The 19,050-nt window shown below is 32.9% G+C and overlaps 2 protein-coding genes across 3 annotated transcripts; one reads left to right on the forward strand and one right to left on the reverse strand.

Moving 5' to 3' along the window:
* Window positions 1,145-4,841, forward strand: LOC104747668 (ATPase family AAA domain-containing protein 3). 2 transcript variants are annotated; one of them, XM_010469343.2, is made up of 8 exons: window positions 1,145-1,619; window positions 1,704-1,799; window positions 1,919-2,029; window positions 2,599-2,908; window positions 3,198-3,288; window positions 3,383-3,716; window positions 3,832-3,980; window positions 4,217-4,841. In XM_010469343.2, the coding sequence occupies exons 1-8, from the start codon at window positions 1,344-1,346 to the stop codon at window positions 4,734-4,736; spliced, it is 1,887 nt and encodes a 628-aa protein (XP_010467645.1). In that variant the 5' UTR covers window positions 1,145-1,343; the 3' UTR covers window positions 4,737-4,841. The 2 variants fall into 2 exon arrangements, with proteins under 2 accessions (XP_010467645.1, XP_010467644.1); XM_010469342.2 differs by lacking the exons at window positions 1,145-1,619; window positions 1,704-1,799; window positions 1,919-2,029 and adding exons at window positions 2,102-2,236; window positions 2,400-2,510.
* On the reverse strand, window positions 6,476-8,117 carry LOC104747669 (zinc-finger homeodomain protein 6). Its single transcript, XM_010469344.2, has one exon. The coding sequence runs from the start codon at window positions 7,517-7,519 to the stop codon at window positions 6,761-6,763; it is 759 nt and encodes a 252-aa protein (XP_010467646.1). The 5' UTR covers window positions 7,520-8,117; the 3' UTR covers window positions 6,476-6,760.

Consider the following 19,050-nt stretch of genomic DNA (forward strand, 5'->3'; position numbering starts at 1 on the left):
CACATTAGATAAACAATGTATACGTCTAATAGTTAGTTTTTTATAGTTGTATTTAATAGTTTGTTATAAGGCTATAGTTTAGGCACATTATAAAGTTTTAATAAAATAACAAATTTATGTAATACATAACAAAACAAATAATTTTATGTATATTCAGATTTATTGAAAACACTATAAAAAAAAATCAAAAAAAAAATCAGGCAAAATAAAAAAAGAACAAACCCGCCCGTCGGGCGGGTCTCTCCCTAGTTTATGTATAATTTTTGTAACATCTATTTTATTAATTTTTATAATAACCAGTTTACACGTAGATATTATAAAGAGTTATCGCAATATAAAGGAGTAACAACAACATAAACAATAGTATTCATTTTTTTTAAACTATTATATAAAAAATGATTATAAATTTATAATAGAAAGAAACAAAGATAAATCAAGTTATTGCTGTAAATAAAAAAACAAACAATAACGTATACTGATGTACATTAATTAAAATACAAAGTTTTAATCTAGGTTGCATGGAAACGGAAACGGATACGAGGAAAAGAAAAAGAAAAACGAAACATTTCGGAAACGACAAACGACTTTTTTCTAAAATTAGGAAATGGAAACATTCTGAAAACTTATGTATATATATACATATAATATATTTATATCTGTATATATTATATGCATAATGAAACACCAAACATAAAAACTATATTAAAAAGCTTCAAGCAATAAAAATTAAAAATATAAATATTAAATAGTTGAATTAAAACACTAATAGCATTATATATTTCTATCTATAATGAATATTTATATTTTTAAATTATTTATATTTTTAAATTATTTATTTATTAAGTTTCAAACTAAAAAAAGTTTCCATAGTATATCCAAAACAGAAATAGAGTTTCATCGTGTTTCCAAATAGAAATTTTAAAAATCGTGTTCCCGTGTCTTGTTTATTTCTAAGAGTTTCCGTTATTTTGAAAATGGATAACGGACCTCAAAAAGAATTTCATGTTTTTAATTTAAAATTTAAGCCAAGTGCGAAGATCTAATATGAAAACTGGGCTTTAAACAAGGGGGCCAAAGATGGGCTCAGAATTAAAATTGAGCCCATAGCTTGATTCGAGTCTGTGACAGCTCACAAACAAAATCATAAAGACTCATCATAACCTAGCCACCGTGGGGTTTATGGTCTTGCCTGCCGGAGAAACTTTTCCGACGACTGTCCACAACCATTTCCATAATAACCCTTGGGAGCACCATTTCTCAATTCGAAATGTTTGAATTGTAGAAAGATTCTTTTTCGTTTCTTAATTGGGGTTTAGGAAGCTGCTTCTAGTCGTGTACTCCAAATGGCTGCTTCTAGACTATGTTCCGCGGCGGCGATAGCTGCTGCGTTCACTTCCATGTCGATGTCACAGAACCGCGCCTACGCTGACTCGCGATTTCGCTTTCCTTTCTTCTCATCTTCACCTCCAGCAGAAGAATCTCCAACCGATCACAAGTCTTCATCGACGAATTCTAAATCGGACTCCGATGAGCCTAAAGGATCTGGTTTCGATCCTGAGTCTTTGGAAAGAGGTGCTAAAGCTCTTCGCGAAATCAACAGCTCTCCTCATTCCAAACAGGTGATGATTGAATCTCTAGATACCTCGTCGTTCTTTGTTGTGTGTTGAGACGTTGCTTACATGATGTTCTTTTGTGTTCACCAGGTGTTTGATCTAATGCGAAAGCAGGAGAAGACTCGATTAGCTGAATTAGCGGCTGAGAAAGAACATAATGAAGCTATTCAAGCTCACAAGGACATTGTGAGTAAACCTTCTCCTTGTGAATTCATTCAACTGTCTTTTTGATGTCTTTGTTATTTCATTGGAAGCTGGGAAGTGATAAATATGATTGTTTTTTATGGGGGATTTGAATGGGGCAGGAAAGACAGCGGAAGCTAGCTGAGGAGCAGAGGAATCTAGTGCAGCAACAGGCACAAGCGAAAGCGCAAATGCTTCGATATGAGGATGAGTTGGCAAGGAAGCGACAGCAGGTACTTTTTTTAGAAAGAAACTNGATTATTGAATCTCTAGAGAATCTGTGGTTCTTCGTTGTTTGTGTGTGTTGAGACGTTGCTTACATGATTGTTCTTTGTGTTCACCAGGTGTTTGATCTAATGCGAAAGCAGGAGAAGACTCGATTAGCTGAAGTAGCGGCTGAGAAAGAACATAATGAAGCTATTCAAGCTCACAAGGACATTGTGAGTTAACCTTCTCCTATGTAACTTGCGTTTTCTTTATCTTCTTGCCTAGAGGTTTTGATTTGATGTTGAAATCAACTGTCGTGTTTATGTCTTTGTAATTTCATTGTAAAAGCTGGGAAGTGATAAATATGATTGTTTTTGGGGGCTTTGAATGGGGCAGGAAAGACAACGGAAGCTGGCTGAGGAGCAGAGGAATCTAGTGCAGCAACAGGCACAAGCAAAAGCGCAAATGCTTCGATATGAGGATGAGTTGGCAAGGAAGCGACAGCAGGTACTTTCTTTAGGAAGAAACTATGTTTTAACAGTTTTTAAGGATCCTTAACTGAGAAGTCGTTTGACTTGGAATGGAAATTTTGCAGATGGATCATGAAGCTCAGAGAAGGCATAATGGTGAATTGGTTAAGATGCAAGAGGAGTCTTCTATACGGAAAGAGAAAGCAAAAATTGCCACGGAAGAACAGATTCAAGCACAGCAGCGCCAGACTGAGAAAGAGAGAGCTGAACTTGAGCGAGAAACAATTCGCGTCAAAGCTATGGCTGAGGCTGAAGGCCGAGCTCATGAAGCTAAACTTACTGAGGAGCAGAATAGGAGAATGCTTCTGGATAGGATCAATGGTGAAAGGGAAAAATGGCTTGCAGCAATCAACACAACCTTCAGTCACATTGAAGGTATAAACCTTATAAGCATTGTTCCATCCTGTTATTCTTTGGTTCTCTCTAGATTGTTCTGAAACTAAGTAATCTTTCGAGGAATATTTTAGAAGACATCCAAAGAATAGGAGAATTCTTATAAGGAGAATGCTTAAGCATTGTTCCAACCTGCAGATGTATAAACCTTATAAGCATTGTTCCAACCTGCAGATGTTTAATTCTCGCTTTCAGAAGTTATATGCAGCGAATATATTGCTATTAAAAAATGTGGCTTCATATTCATTTGCTTCTATATTGAACTTGTCAGGGGGAGTCAGGACCTTATTAACTGATCGAAATAAAATAATTATGACTGTTGGAGGAGTTACAGCATTAGCTGCTGGGGTTTACACAACTCGGTATGCATCTCCTAATTTTGCAATATGTATATCTCATTTTAGAAACCTATGTAGCTGTGAATTAAAAAGCTTAACTGTTTTCTTATGATAACAGAGAGGGTGCTAGGGTTACCTGGGGTTATATTAACAGGATTCTTGGGCAGCCATCACTTATCAGAGAATCTTCCATGGGTAGATTTCCATGGGCAAGCTCAGTGTCTCAGTTTAAGAACAAAATTAGTACAGCTGCAGGGGCAGCAGCATCTGCAGAAGGAGAAAAGCCCCTTGAAAATGTAATTCTCCATCATTCCTTGAAGAAGAGAATTGAGCGTCTTGCTAGAGCCACCGCTAATACCAAGTCCCATCAAGCTCCATTCCGCAACATGATGTTTTATGGGCCTCCAGGTACTGGTAAAACTATGGTGGCGAGGGAGATTGCTCGGAAGTCGGTGAGTTAATTTTCTTTATGCAACTGCGAACTTGAGCCACATTTTATGAATCTACTATGGATTGACCAAATTCATGCCTTGCTTTTACACCTGTTTTGATTATATTGTGCTGCAGGGTCTTGATTATGCTATGATGACAGGAGGAGATGTTGCTCCTCTTGGTGCACAGGCTGTAACAAAAATCCATCAGATATTTGATTGGGCTAAGAAATCAAACAAAGGCTTACTGCTTTTCATCGATGAGGCCGATGCTTTCCTATGCGAGTAAGATGCTTTCACCTCTTTTTTTATAGCCTTTTGGTATTCTAGTGCTTCTCATCTACTAGAATTCTATACAATATAGTTTGAACCAATATTTCTCTTACTCGGATTGCAAATTTTTACCAACACAAGGCAGAAGTCTGAGCAAAATCAGTGGATAGTCCATCGATTACTAAAGCTCATTTTGTTACTTCCTAGTGTCCAGGTTTGTTTTCTTAATAATTCATCTTTTATTGCAGACGTAACAGCACGTACATGAGTGAGGCCCAGCGCAGCGCTTTGAACGCGTTACTATTTCGAACCGGTGATCAGTCACGGGACATAGTTCTTGTCCTAGCTACAAACAGACCCGGTGATCTTGATAGTGCAGTCACTGACAGGATCGACGAAGTTATTGAGTTTCCTCTCCCTGGTGAAGAAGAGCGCTTCAAGCTCCTCAAGCTCTATCTCAACAAGTACCTAGATGGTGAAGACAAAGAGTCAAACCTTAAATGGAGCAGCTTTTTCAAGAAGAAGTCACAGAAGATAACCGTTGAAGGAGACCTAACCGACCAAGTGATCAGAGAAGCTGCAAAAAAGTTGGAAGGTTTCTCTGGTCGTGAGATTGCTAAGCTTGTTGCTGGTGTTCAAGCTGCGGTGTACGGACGAAAGGACTGCGTCTTGGATTCCCAACTATTTGAAGAAATTGTGGATTATAAAATTGAAGAACATCACCAGAGAATCAGACTTGCGACTGAAGGCGGCCAATCGTTTCCATAGTTTTGAATTGATTCTATATAAAAATGAAATAGTGAAAACACTGTTTGAGTGACCGGTTCTATTTCGGTTAGCTAGAATTGTGGTGCAGTTTTAAATTTCGGCTTACCAGCACGGTTATGCAAACCTCTTTAGAAACAAGGGTTTCTGAGCTCTCTCTCTCTCTCTCTAATCGTCGTAGTACTTTTTCCCAAGTATGGTGTACGAGGGGAACAAGACCAGCCGTTTAATAGGACACGTACCCACAACAAAACCTCATCCCTTTGTAGTTTGTAGCCACGTAACCTCATCAAAACACGTGGAGAACAGTAACCGCTTCTCGGAAAGACCACTGGTCTTGGACTCGAGCGTCACTTCTCTTTAAACTAACTAGTATAAACTTCCAAGGACATTGGAACTAGAATCAAAACATTTAAACAAGGGAAAAAAAAAAAGAATTAGTTTGATCCGTCCGTAATCACTCGTTAAAAGAGATTATGGAGAGAAGAAGTACGACATTGGTGTCGCTGGTTGTTGTTGTGGTGCTGACGTGACAGAGGGTGTTTTGGAAAAAGGAATGAGACGACGCCGCAGGAGAAGTCTGGTTCATGGGCTGGTTGAGTCTCCGACAAAACCACGACGTGAGTAAATTGGTTACACCCACTTCTGGCCTAAATCAGCCGCTTACGTACCACCCATCACGTTGATTCTATTTTGGTCTACACTTTCTCATTTTAATCATAATTCATAAGTAAGTAGTGTCTTCTTGGTTTTTTGTTTTCTTTTTGTTTTCTTTTCTAGAATCTTTAGATTCGTTGACTACATTGGATATATAGGCACGTATTTTTGGGCGTTATTATAGGTGACATTGAGTTGAGGGGTTACTCTTTTTGTAGTGGATTTGGTAGCATTAGCAAGAAAGAGGAAGTAGGAATTTTCCAAAAGAAGAAAGATGGATGCAGGGTAAAGCAGCCAGAGTCGCGGAAAAATAAGTTATGATAAAACACACAATACGTCAAGGACTCTACTTACGATCCACAATGCAGGTTGTGCCAAGGATTTTGCCGAGAATGAGGCACAATATGCAAAAGATTTCGCTTCTCTCAAGGCTGGTACGGGGATGTAAAGGACATCGCCTACGAGAATTAGAAAGCGGGATATGCAATAATAATGCACGCAGTGCAAAGGATATCACCTATGAGAAGGCGGGACACGTGAAGGATTTTAACATATGATAAGGTAGGATCTGCTTACGAAAGTGCGCTGAGTGTGATGGAAACTAGTTATGATAAGGCCGGTGATACAAAGGACATGGCCTTTGAGAAGGAGGGCAATGTAAAGGGCATTGACATTAAAGAAGGCATGCATTGCAAAAAAAAAGACATGGCCTATTGAAAAGCGGGGGATGCAAAGGAATAAGATATTGTCTCTGACAAAGCAGGCAATGCCAAGGACGTGGCCTACGAGAAAGCTGACAACGCTAAAGACACTTATGAGAAGGCGGGTAAAGGACATGGCCTATGATAAGGTGGGATCTGCGTATGACATTGCGCACAAGGCAAGGGATTCTGGTTATGTGAAAGCTGGTGAGGCCAAAGACTTCGCCTACAACTACAAGGCAATAACAAAAGATACAGCTTACGACAAGACTGGCGATGTGATCAGGATGGCAACGGACAAGACAAGTGAAGCGTATGAATGAGCCAAAGGGAAGTCAATGAGTGCCAAAGATATGGCAGCTGGTCAAAGCAGAACATGCAATGTAGTACCGCAAAGACAAACCAACAAAAGCAATGGTTGATTTGGTTGACTATATAGAAGACAAGTCACAAAATACGCTTACGAAACCGTAAATTAAGAAGAAGGCTTTTCAAGTCGCCAGAGAGATACGAGACTATTATGCTGAGCTCTAAAAGCAATTTGTTATACAACAATCCTGAACCTAAATCCAATCTCCTTTTCAAAATGTTAAAGCAAGATCTTAAAGTAAAGGAACGTTGAATCGAACAAAGAGAAGTAAAAATAGTATGTTTATATATAAAAATCTCTTACAAATCCTTCTTCTTTGCTGCCTGTTTATTGTTGTGCATCCAAACTTTAAACACTTGTCTTTTCACATTAATCTCACGGCAAAACCGATTCACTTCATCGTCTTCTTGCTTTGTCATTCTCCAACCAATCTTCTCAGCAAACTCCATCATCTTATCCTTTTGTTCTTCATTAAACTTTGTCCTAAACCGTTTCTTGGGCTGAAACTGATGAAACTGATCCACTCCATTACCACTAAAAGATTGATGAAACTTGTTTAGATCCTCCGTCGATGACTCCGCCGGACCACCACCACCTCCTCCGCCACCGAAGCTCATCATAATCGGAGACACGTGGCGGCCAACGAGTGGCCTTTGAGAATGGCCAAAGCTATTGAAATTGACAACAAACAAACCGTCGATCTCTTTTCTATGGAAGCTCCGGTGACAGTCACAAGCTGCACAAAGAAGAGACTCAGCCGTACCATCTTCCCCGGAAGACATAAACTCGCCGCAACCGTCCACCACGTGTCCACCGGAGCTTGCCGCGTGGTTCTTTTGGCATTCTCTATACCTCGCCTTCCCCGGGGAAGTAGTTTGAGGCCTAGCGTATGACCTTGGAGCAGGAGCTATAGAAATGGGGTTGGTATCAAGATCCGGATCCGGGTCCGACCCGTTTCTTTTGGTGGTGGGTTTATCTTTGTCGGCGGTTTGGGGGTAAGCGTACGGAGGAAGACGATGATGATCTAGAACTGATGGTTTACTTCTTACCATCTCCATTTTCTCATCCTTCTTCTCTCTGACCTCCGTGTCTCTTTGATCTTGAAGCTTCTTGAAAAAGAAGATAAAAAACCCTAATCTTTTTTTTTATATAACCTTTTTCTTAAACAAAGAATATAAATTTCTTCTCTTATCTCCCTCTTCAAAACCCTAAGCTATTTTAATTAAACAAGTCATCATATATAGCTTTAGCTTCATAAGCTACCTATTAGAGAGAATGGAGATGATAATTGATAAAATATCTATCTCTTCCAAAGTTTCAAACCTTTTTTTTTTTTTGACTTTGACTTTGTCTTAGTCTTAGTGATAGCCCACCAAAACCTACACTAGACTAATCTCAAGTCTACAAGCAATTAAATTAAAGGTGAATTTGATCTAACCCTCATTTAAGAAGAGATTAAACCCAGCAAGAAAAGAAGATAAAGTTTAGGTCTTTACTAATGGAGAGGAGAGAGGAGAGGAGAGAGAAAAGAAAGACATGAGGAGAGAGATTATGTTTTTGGTTTTTCTAGAGAGAGAGAGAGAATTGTGTTTCCTATTGCCCATCAATTTCCAAGAGAGAAAGCAAAAAAAAAAATCTAAGGAAGAGATTGGGAAAGCAAGTGGGTTTGGTCTGTGCCAATAATAATCAAGTCCACTATCAAACAAGAGATGGAGAGAGAAAGTAAGATGTGGACTTGTTAGCAGACAGTGCCACGTTGTTTCTCTATCATACAGTGTCCGCACATTGGTCGTAATACTCTCATAAATGATCTTTTGTTAAAAAAAGAAAAAGATGTTAGATACTGATATCATCTTGTAAGTTAATTAACTCGAATGTCTCCTAACACTCAATTAGTATAGTTGATGAGGTTAATGTGGCTTAGAGTAAAATACGTAGGATTAGTGTGATCCGTGCTGAACAAAAGAGTGCAGTCAAAATTTTCGTTTATATACTATGGTATGTTTCACATTCACATAAGTCATAACCAAAAAAAAAAAGTCATTACAAAAATTCGATTTGTCATATATGTTAGATAATCGTAAGTGGCAAATTAAATACTTAAATCTAGAATTTCGGATACTTTTATGCTCTGAAATACTTGCTTACATGTATGTGCATTTTTTTTTTTCAATCTAAACATTAATTAAAACAGAACTCCTAAATTGGTTGCCCAAACTGAAGGAAAGTTGTTTACAAAAAATCGTTTCCGACACTAGCAATCGACAAAAGTCGTTTCCGACATGTATGTGTATTTATAAATTAAATACTATAGAAACGTAGACATACCTGTTGTTTTTATAAATTAAATAAACTCTCTTTATCAAATTAATTATCCTAACAAATTTCTTTAAAAAAATAAGAAGCAAGAACTTGAATTTTTTTTAAAATGCATGTTGCTATTTGCTTTTAGTTGGTTCTATTTTTTATATTTATTTTTATATTTATACGAAGGAAAGTGAATTTATAATTGATATTTTTATTTTAATTTTGAAACTAATATAGATCACAAAATATATCGGTGATTAATCCCTTTTCAAAAGAGTATGATAATATACCACTTTCATTTGAAGACATGATTCCACTATAACTTTAATAAAATTGATCTATCAAATTAATTAACCTATTAATTTTCTTTTTAAAATTAAGAGACAGGAATGCATGGTATGGTTTAATTTTAGTTGACTACATTTTTACAATTTTTTAAGTTTATTATTTCTTAATATTTTTAATAGTAAGAACCAAAATTCTCATCGATATTCTAATTTCAACTTTGAAACCAATATTGATTCAAAATTAATATCTATATTAACATTTTTGAAGTACATTTTGGTTTATGCCCTTTAAGTTTTACTTATTTAATTTTTTTTTTACAACATTAACCCCCAAAACAATTCCATAAATAACATTGCAGAGAAACTCAAATACTAAACTTTCTTAAATTGACCAACATTTGTTACATTTATTGCCATATTATCTTAACAACATCTATATATTTTGATTTTTCCAAAAACAACTCTACTCATTAAAGTTTTAACCCATTAAGTCTCCAAAACTATTTTTATAAATGCTAGAATCTCTCAAATTGAAATGATATACAACAGATTTTCCATAACAAAAGTTTACAATCTCCATAATTATATTAACATTAATAAATTTTCTAAACTGAAAATCCAATTATAAAATGTCACATTAAATATGTTGAACCCCCCCCCATATAATTATCATAAACTATATATATTGACATGGAAAAATTATAAATTATGAAAATATGCTAATTTGGTAAAACAATTAATATAATTAAACTTGATAAAAAAAACTTATTTTGATTTTTTTTACGCAAAAACTTATTTTGATTTTGGTGAGACGGGTTGGCACTAATCTCATATAGAGAGTTAAGTGAAATTGTTTTTTTTTAACACTTTTAGATGTGTACCCGGAGATAAATGTATTACTAGACTATACATATACCACACGGGTTAAAACCTTGAAAACACTATAAAAATCCTATACTTTGAATACTTATATCAAATACTTGTAAAATTTTATATTTTTAATCTATATTAACATTTTTGAAGTACATTTTGGTTTATGCCCTTTAAGTTTTACTTATTTAATTTTTTTTTTACAACATTAACCCCCAAAACAATTCCATAAATAACATTGCAGAGAAACTCAAATACTAAACTTTCTTAAATTGACCAACATTTGTTACATTTATTGTCATATTATCTTAACAACATCTATACATTTTGATTTTTCCAAAAACAACTCTACCCATTAAAGTTTTAACCCATTAAATCTCCAAAACTATTTTTATAGATGCTAGAATCTCTCAAATTGAAATGATATACAACAGATTTTCCATAATAAAAATTTACAATCTCCATAATTATATTAACATTAATAAATTTTCTAAACCGAAAATCCAATTATAAAATGTCACATTAAATATGTTGAAAATCCCCCATATAATTATCATAAACTATATATATTGACATGGAAAAATTATAAACTATGAAAATATGCTAATTTGGTAAAACAATTAATATAATTAAACTTGATAAAAAAACTTATTTTGATTTTTTTTTACGCAAAAACTTATTTTGATTTTGGTGAGACGGGTTGACATTAATCTCATATAGGGAGTTAAGTGAAATTGTTTTTTTTAAACACTTTTGGATGTGTACCCGGAGATAAATGTATTACTAGACTATACATATACCACACGGGTTAAAACCTTGAAAACACTATAAAAATCCTATACTTTGAATACTTATATCAAATACTTGTAAAATTTTATATTTTTAAAATTACTAAAACATATAAATTTAAATTTTAAAATTAAAAATATTGTCCCGCGGTGTACCGCGGGTTAAATCCTAGTTAATTGTACAATACAATCACCTCATGGGTAGCAAAAAAAAAAATTGTCTACCAAACCCTTAGAATCAGCGGGTGAGGCAAAATAGAAATTCTTGAACTGTGAAACATAATCTCTTGGTGTATCAAAGCGCATTAAACATTCTAAATGCATGTTTAAAGTAAAAGAAAAAAACGGAGTAAATGACATTGTTTTGGCTGGTCTCGTGTTTGAAAATGCGACCCCTAGATTCAGAAAACTTTGTTTCACTGAGAGACATAGAAAAGACTCGGAGGAGGCGACGAATCTGTATGTAAAAGTGAGAAAAAGTCAGTATGAACATCAACACAAAAAAAGAAATAAATAAGGCGAATGATGTTCGCATATAAATGTAAAACCAAGATATATATGCATATGTACAATTATGGTTCTGATTGGTATCATTAATTAAGATCGTTTGCAAACGAACCATTCTTATGATCACCAATTAACATATAGTTTTTGGAGATAGTGATTGGAGATTTTGGTTGGAAAAGATGGTTAAGCCTTACTTTCGGTGATTGCAAACACCAACTTGAGTCACTCAATGAAACCAACATTTGGTAAGGTTTAAACGTTACACAGTTTTTATTTTGGTATTTTGTTTTCTGTTTTTGGTATTTTGTTTTCTGTTTTTGGTATTGAATTATTTTTATCTGACAAAAATAAGAAAAAGTAGTGAATACAATCTGATTTTACTCATAATTTTCAGGAACTTTTTAACCTTTTTATTTAAAAAAAAAACATTATTGAGAAGAAACATCAATGAAATTTTTCTTTCTCTTATATATGTTTGCTTCTTACAACACCATTGTCTTAATACAAGTTTTCTTCTCATACAAAAAAGACAGTTTCATTTTGCTCCAAAAATAGTTCTTGTTTCACAATCAATATTTTAAGTCCATCCATTATGACTTCCGAGCATTGTCCAAAATCATTACATGGGAGATCATCACCTCCAAGATCATCTGTTTCGAACCGTGGTCCAGTAAGTATTGATTGCATTGTAGATTTGATACATAAAAATTTAATTTAATTATGTTCATATTTCATATTATGAATTAATAATAATTTATTACTTTAATTGTTCATATTTTCCAATCAAACTAAATACTCAACCACTCTTTTTAACAGTACCATCTTTTCTCTCCGCTATCTTTAATCGCTGGTTTTTTAACTGCTTTCTCTGCAACCGCTCATAATTTTCTAACCACTTTGTTTAAACATGGTTACCAATGAGAGCTATATATACCACATAAACTGGTTTTGACTGTGAAGTGACCTTAGTGCAGTGGCAGGAAGTAAGTCCATTTGTAGAAGGCATTATCACACTCGGGATCGAGTCTCGGCTCCTAGAATGTAGGAATTTGGCTAATGGGCCGATCAGTCGTAGCCCAATGATTGACAAAAAAAAAAAACTGGTTTTGACTGGTGACTTAATTAAAAGCGGTTGGAAACTTAAGTGCTCATGTGATTACTACTCTGACGAATAGTTAAAACAAGCGGGTAACACGAGAGAATTGAATATAGTATGTTGTTGAAAGAAGCATTTAAGAGGTTAAACGAAAAAAGGAGGATTCGCCGAACTGTACATAAGAGTTACAAGACTCTTCCGGTTCTTACTTTAGTTTTTTTTTCTTACCAGTCAAGTAGTAGTACAACAGTTGTATCTTATAGCCCCGTGTGTTTTATATTTTAGTTGATGGAAAAATTTATTAGTAGCTGAATACGTAGATGAATGAGTTATCAGTTATCACTTACCTGAACGATTTCAGTCACCTAGCAAGTAGCAGGCAAGTATCATTTAAAAGTTTTAAACCCCACTAAGAACAATTATCTTAGTGAGAAAAAAACAATTATCTTTTTATAATACTAATCTCTTTACTATTTAATCATTTGTTATCAATCATCATAATCATTATTTGACCATTGGTTTTAATTCAACCATTGCCATCTCTAACTACCTTTTTTGTTTTGTTTAACAATACTTAATTTACCCCAACGGGTTTGATTCCTAACCAGTAAAATTGGATTAAAACTTAATTATTATTTTGATTAATAAAATGAATGTTAAAAATAAGAAATTAAAAAGATAGTTGCATATGTTTTAAAAATGTGAGTTTTAATTTATTTGCCAAATTGATGAAAATATATTGTTTTTTCCTATACAATAAGAAAGGTATTTAAATGATTTTTATTATTCTACAATTTTTTTAACTTTTTCATTAGTTATCACTCACAACCAAAATTTAACTGTTTGTATTATTTACCTAGCTTCTTCTCTCTTCCCCATTTTTTATTTGGATATGTAGCTATCTAATTTATGATAATAAGATAGTATTGTTGAACAAACAATGCTCTTAGTCATGGTTGATTCCTCCAAAATGAAGAGCCAAAAGATCACTAACACCATGATAGAAAACCAAAAAAAGATTGTATTGCTGGGATAATGATTATGATTCGTTCATGGCATAAATGATTATTATAATTTATGTAGTTAAACAATTATATTTAGATCTAAAATGTCAGTCTAGATACATGTAACTCTACGAATTGTTCATGTGCGACATGTCCCATCCCATATGCTGTTCCTCACGGCCACACGTCCGGGGAAATCTAACTCGAATATTTATTTTATAATAAACAATACTTTATATTCTTAAATTTCTAATAATGCATTTTTTCGAAAATAATATTCAAAAGTTTAGGAGACAAGAAGAAAATGAATATGTTGCATACTATATAATTTCCGGCATATATATAATTATTTGGATAGTATAGTTTTCGTGCAATTTGTATGATTTGGATTCCTAACTAGATTTAATAACAGAAAATATTCAAGTAAAAACTTTGACAACAACAAAAAAATAACTTTGGTAAAAAATATAAACGATACACAATATTCATAGTGTGGATCATATCCTTTAATTATTGTGAAAGTTTAGGAACAATGGGTCCGAGAGAACTGGAGGAAAAACGGCTTTTTCATACCTCGACAATAGCCCTGTGTTGAATTCATACATTTGACTATTGATCAGGCCTAAACATACATTATGTTTATGAATATTTGAATTCCGTACCCCAACTTTGAAATCAATACCCCAAGTATAATTGTTGTGCCATAACATACAAAAACGTGTTTATCGACTAACTCTGTTAAGCTTCCGTTTAACCGTTCTGACGTGGATTCCACGTGTGCGCAGCGATCCAAACGACGTCGTTTTGGCTAAACAGAGAAACTAAAATTTTGACCAAAAAGACGTCGTTTTTTATTTCTCTCACAAAATCTCTCTTCCTCTCTCCCGAAACTCTCTCTCGCAGGTAGGAACCTTAGAATTTGGGCATTTTCAATTTTTGAGTCTGACTCGAAATTGAAAACGCCCAAATTCTAGGGTTCCTCTGCCGTGAGATAGTTTCGGGATAGAGGAAGAGAGATTTTGTGAGAGAAATTGACCAAAACGACGTCGTTTTGGTCGAAATTTTAGTTTCTTTGTAGCCAAAACGACGTCATTTGAATCGCTGCGCACACGTGGAATCCATGTCAGAACGGTTAAACGGAAGCTTAACAGAGTTAGTCGATAAACACGTTTTTGTATGTTATGGCACAACAATTATACTTGGAGTATTGATTTCGAAGTTGGGGTACGGAATTCAAATATTCATAAAAATAATGTATGTTTAGGCCAGATCAATAGTCAAATGTATGAATTCAACACAGGGCTATTGTCGGGGTATGAAAAAGCCATTTTTCCGAGAACTGGACTCAGTAGTGAAGTAATGATAGGAATTCATTTAGAGTTTGGCTAACGAAGAAAACAAATATTGAAGCATGAGAGTTTTTTTGTTCGATCATCAACAGGAGTGATATATTATTAATAACTCTAGCCGAGTTTTTTTACTAGCACTTAGTTTTGATGATATTTACTGTCTATGTTGCATGGAAATGGAAATGGATGTAGGAAATGATTTTTTCTAAAATTAAGAAATGGAAACGTTTTGGAAACATATGTGTATATATCTGGATATATATGTATATACGTAATAAAACACCAAACATAAAACTTATACCAAAAGAAATATTTGAAATAACACAAATTCAAAACATAAATATTAAATAGCTGAGTTAAAACACTAATAATATTATATATTTATATATATATATATATTATGAATCTATATTTTTAAATTATTTTATTTATTAAGTTTCTAAGCTAAAATAAAATTTCCATCGTGTTTCCAAAACGAAACGGAGTTTCCATCGTGTTTCTAAACAGAGATTTCTACGAATCGTGTTTCCGTGACTTGTTTCCGTGTGTCCACGAGTTTCTGTTTCTTAAACGTTTCAGAAACGAAAAACGCACTTTAAAAAGAGTTTCCATGCAATATAGCTTATTGTTAATGTATATAACAATTAATTAAAATATACAATGTTATTTGTTATACAAGCCAATTGTCAGAGTAATTTCATATAAGGATTTTAAATAGTTAGTTAACAGTTTTTCGTACTATAATTATTAGTTATAAAGTCCTATAAAAATAAGAGAATATGCACTAGATACCACAAAAACAAAACATAATTAAGAAAATACTACAATTGTACAGTGTTTGTCAGAGAGTACTTTCTCTCTTCAAATATAATTACACTTATATCCATTTCATATATTACATGTTTTTTTTCAAATATCATGTCATTTTTCTTTTACAAAAACAACAAACTCTCTCTCCCCTCATGCACTTTCTTTCTCTTTCAGCACTTTCTTTCTCTTTCAGCTTTCTCTCTCTTCTCTTTCCTCATGCTCTCATATTCACTCAGTTTTCTTTATTACTTTCTCTCTCTTCTCTTCCCACGTATTCTTTCACTCTCTTTCTCTTCTTTCACAATTGACTTTACAAACACATCAAACAACATCAATTCTTCTTTTTCCTGCCTATTTCTTCTTTTCAGTTTTTCTCTTTCAAATTGCAGAAGATATCTCACTATATGTCTTTGGATGTTAATTTCTGTTGTCGTGTTTTTTTTATTTAATTCACGGCATTTTGTTTTGTAACACATTATTTTATCAAATTATACATGATATATTGTACTTTTGTATTTTGTTTAAGGGCAGTTTTGATTTTTCACTTCTCTAGAAAATGATAGTTACCAAACTTTTCTGACAATATGGTATTTAATTTTCTTTCAAAATTGTGGTATTCACTAATATTACTCTAAAAATAATAAGTAGAAAAAGTGATTACTGGTCCATTTCTCAGTCTTTTCATCGGAATTCAATTCTATCAAATTATATTAAATTGTTCTGCGTAGGAAGGATTGAATTATGAATCATGTCTTATTGATCTAAAAAATGTATTAAAAAATAAAGGTAAACACAAACGAATATAATGATTATAGAAACAAAGTGCTGGAATAATTTTGGATGACAGGACATTTAAGAAGAATATTTTGAATACAAAGCTAAAGAACCTTGATATATAGTTTTTTTTTTTGTTAAAGGGCTATAAGAATCTACATTTGGTTTAATTTAATATCACGACAATCGCTTTGAAAGTAAAATCATATGCTTATCAAGTAATGTATAGAAATTGTGTGGAAAGTTCCGTATTGGAAGTTTTCTTTCCATGATCAACGAAGATAATCATCCTTGTAGTCATCACTCACTACAAATGGTATTTAGCTCATTTTTTTTTCTTTCTAAAATGGTATCAGATATACCAAAAATAGTAAAAGTTGTAGTTCAAAAACGATCTAAAACGTGAAAATAAGAAAATACTAATAACTAAGAATATGATTCCATCCAAAACATAATATTTATTTCATTATTTGGTAACTCAAATACATACGAGAAAGAAATTCTACTACAACAATTATAAAAGTCTATGTTACATGGTGTATAAAACATTGTCCCATAATCATGTTCATCTTCTTTTGCATGGTATATAAAACATTGCCCCATATATAATCATATGTATCTTTCAAAGTAAGAAAACTCATTTGGTTTCTTTACTTAACAGAATGAGCAAAAGTTTGTGTTCTGCCTTATTTTGTTTCGTCACGCTAATGTGTAAATATGTTCCCGATTAATTAGGATAAGTCCCAATTAGGATAAGAAACAAAACACACACCGGGATATGTTAAAAAAAAAAAACATATCTTAGCTATAGAAGAACAGATATTGACGTAAAAATACGTAGATAATTAAAAGAAATACATGACCAGGTGTAATGCATCTGGATACTCTGGCAACAACAGAATATTTTTTCAATATGAATTTTGAATTGTTAATAAGTTAAAATATTTCTCTAACCTTTTTTTCTTAAAAACATGTCGACAATGACACCTTGTTATGGAGCAATTTCCGAGTAACTGATAAGATAAATACTAAAATAATCGTTAGCTTGTTATGTCACAATCTGTTTATGTATGGATTAAAATCTTCGTTAATTGCATTGGGCATGCAATGAGGACTTGCTCAACAAATACATCACGTGGCAATTGCCCAGCCTTTTGTCCTGCACTCTCTGACCAAGTGTTAATCCCCTTTACTTTGGTTCATGATAATAATAATTTTTTTTTTTTTTGCTTTTGTAATAGTATTATTTGTTTTTTTTTCCATTCTCAGTCCAACTTTTGTTATTTTTTATTTGCGGGAAAATTCTCAAAAAAAACACCAACTATTTAATATTTGCCAGAAAAAATATGAACTTTTTTCGTTACTAGAAAAATACGTAAACTATTTTTTAGTTGATAAAAAATACACGAACTATTATTTTTTTCCAGTTTTTCCTCGTCTCCGTTACGATCGTTAACGGTATTGTCACGGCGTTACTATTTTGAAAAAAATTCCAGAAAAAAACACAAACTATTTATTTGTTGCCAGAAAAATACATAAATTTTTTTTCTTTGCCTGAAAAATACATAATTTTTCATTTCTTATTTTTCTATTAACAATGTTAAAGATCATAACTCATAATTTTTCTGCTCTCTTGAACTTCATACAAGTTTTCACTACTATTTATGATAACTAAATTCAAGAACAAAAATACACAATTAGATTAATCAATTTCTAAATTTCTCAATTAGTATTATTTTTGCATAATTAAATGGTGAATTTGGTTAGGTTACAAGAGTTGATGTTCCACAAAATGGCTATAATCTACGATCTTGATCAAGTTTGCGTACACCAGCCCATTTGATGATTTACACTGGCTATAAGCATCATAAAAGGTACTAAACTAAAGAGATGCATATTTTTTGAAATGTATACAAAGGTCTACAAAGGTGGAGATCTCATAAAATTTAGAGAAATGTTGATGAAGTTTCAAAATTTGTAAAATCAGTATAAATCCAAAAACAATACTAATTGTGAAATTTGGAAATCGATTAATCTAATTGTGTATTTTTGTTCTTGAATTTAGTTATCATAAATAGTAGTGAAAACTTGTATGAAGTTCAAGAGAGCAGAAAAGTTATGAGTTCTGATCTCTAACATTGTTAATGGAAAAATAAGAAATGAAAAATTATGTATTTTTCAGACAAAGAAAAAAAAAGTTCATGTATTTTTCTGGCAACAAATAAATAGTTTGTGTTTTTTTCTGGAATTTTTTTCAAAAATAGTAACGCCGTCACAATACCGTTAACGATCGAAACGGAGACGAGGAGAAACTGGAAAAAAAATAATAGTTCGTGTATTTTTTATCAACTAAAAAATAGTCTGCGTATTTTTCTGGCTACAAAAAAAGTTCATGTTTTAGTATGGCAAATATTAAATAGTTGATTTTTTTTTGGGAAATTTTCCTTTTTTGCTGTAGATTCTCAGTTCTAGTAGGTTAGTACTATTAGGCCATCTTTATATGGAGAACATGAGGGGTGTTCTTAGCCTATTAAAATTATAAATATAAGGAATAGTGGCAGAAGAACACCAAGATCAGTTCTTGATGTAGAACTGATCTTGGTCTAGTTCTAAGCTGACGTGGCAAGCTGTGAATGGATACAATTTTTGCAGACAATTTTTCACAAATTAAAAGAGGATTTGATTGAGAATATATGGAATAAATTTGGACATTAAAGTATGTATTAATTAAAAAAATGTTTGTGTGTTTTAATTAAGTAATATGTTTGTTTTTTTTTTTTTTTTTTTTTTTTTTAAT

Source organism: Camelina sativa, chromosome 15 (genome assembly GCF_000633955.1).
Source record: "Camelina sativa cultivar DH55 chromosome 15, Cs, whole genome shotgun sequence".
Classification (NCBI taxonomy): domain Eukaryota; kingdom Viridiplantae; phylum Streptophyta; class Magnoliopsida; order Brassicales; family Brassicaceae; genus Camelina; species Camelina sativa.

Excerpts from the sequence above, each read along its gene's own strand:
- LOC104747668 (XM_010469343.2), top strand. The coding sequence starts at position 1,344 with ATGGCTGCTTCTAGACTATGTTCCGCGGCGGCGATAGCTGCTGCGTTC. Across the intron at positions 2,030-2,598 it reads TGGCAAGGAAGCGACAGCAG|ATGGATCATGAAGCTCAGAG; the intron begins GTACTTTTTTTA and ends GAAATTTTGCAG. Across the intron at positions 3,289-3,382 it reads GCTGGGGTTTACACAACTCG|AGAGGGTGCTAGGGTTACCT; the intron begins GTATGCATCTCC and ends TTATGATAACAG.
- LOC104747669 (XM_010469344.2), bottom strand. The coding sequence starts at position 7,519 with ATGGAGATGGTAAGAAGTAAACCATCAGTTCTAGATCATCATCGTCTT.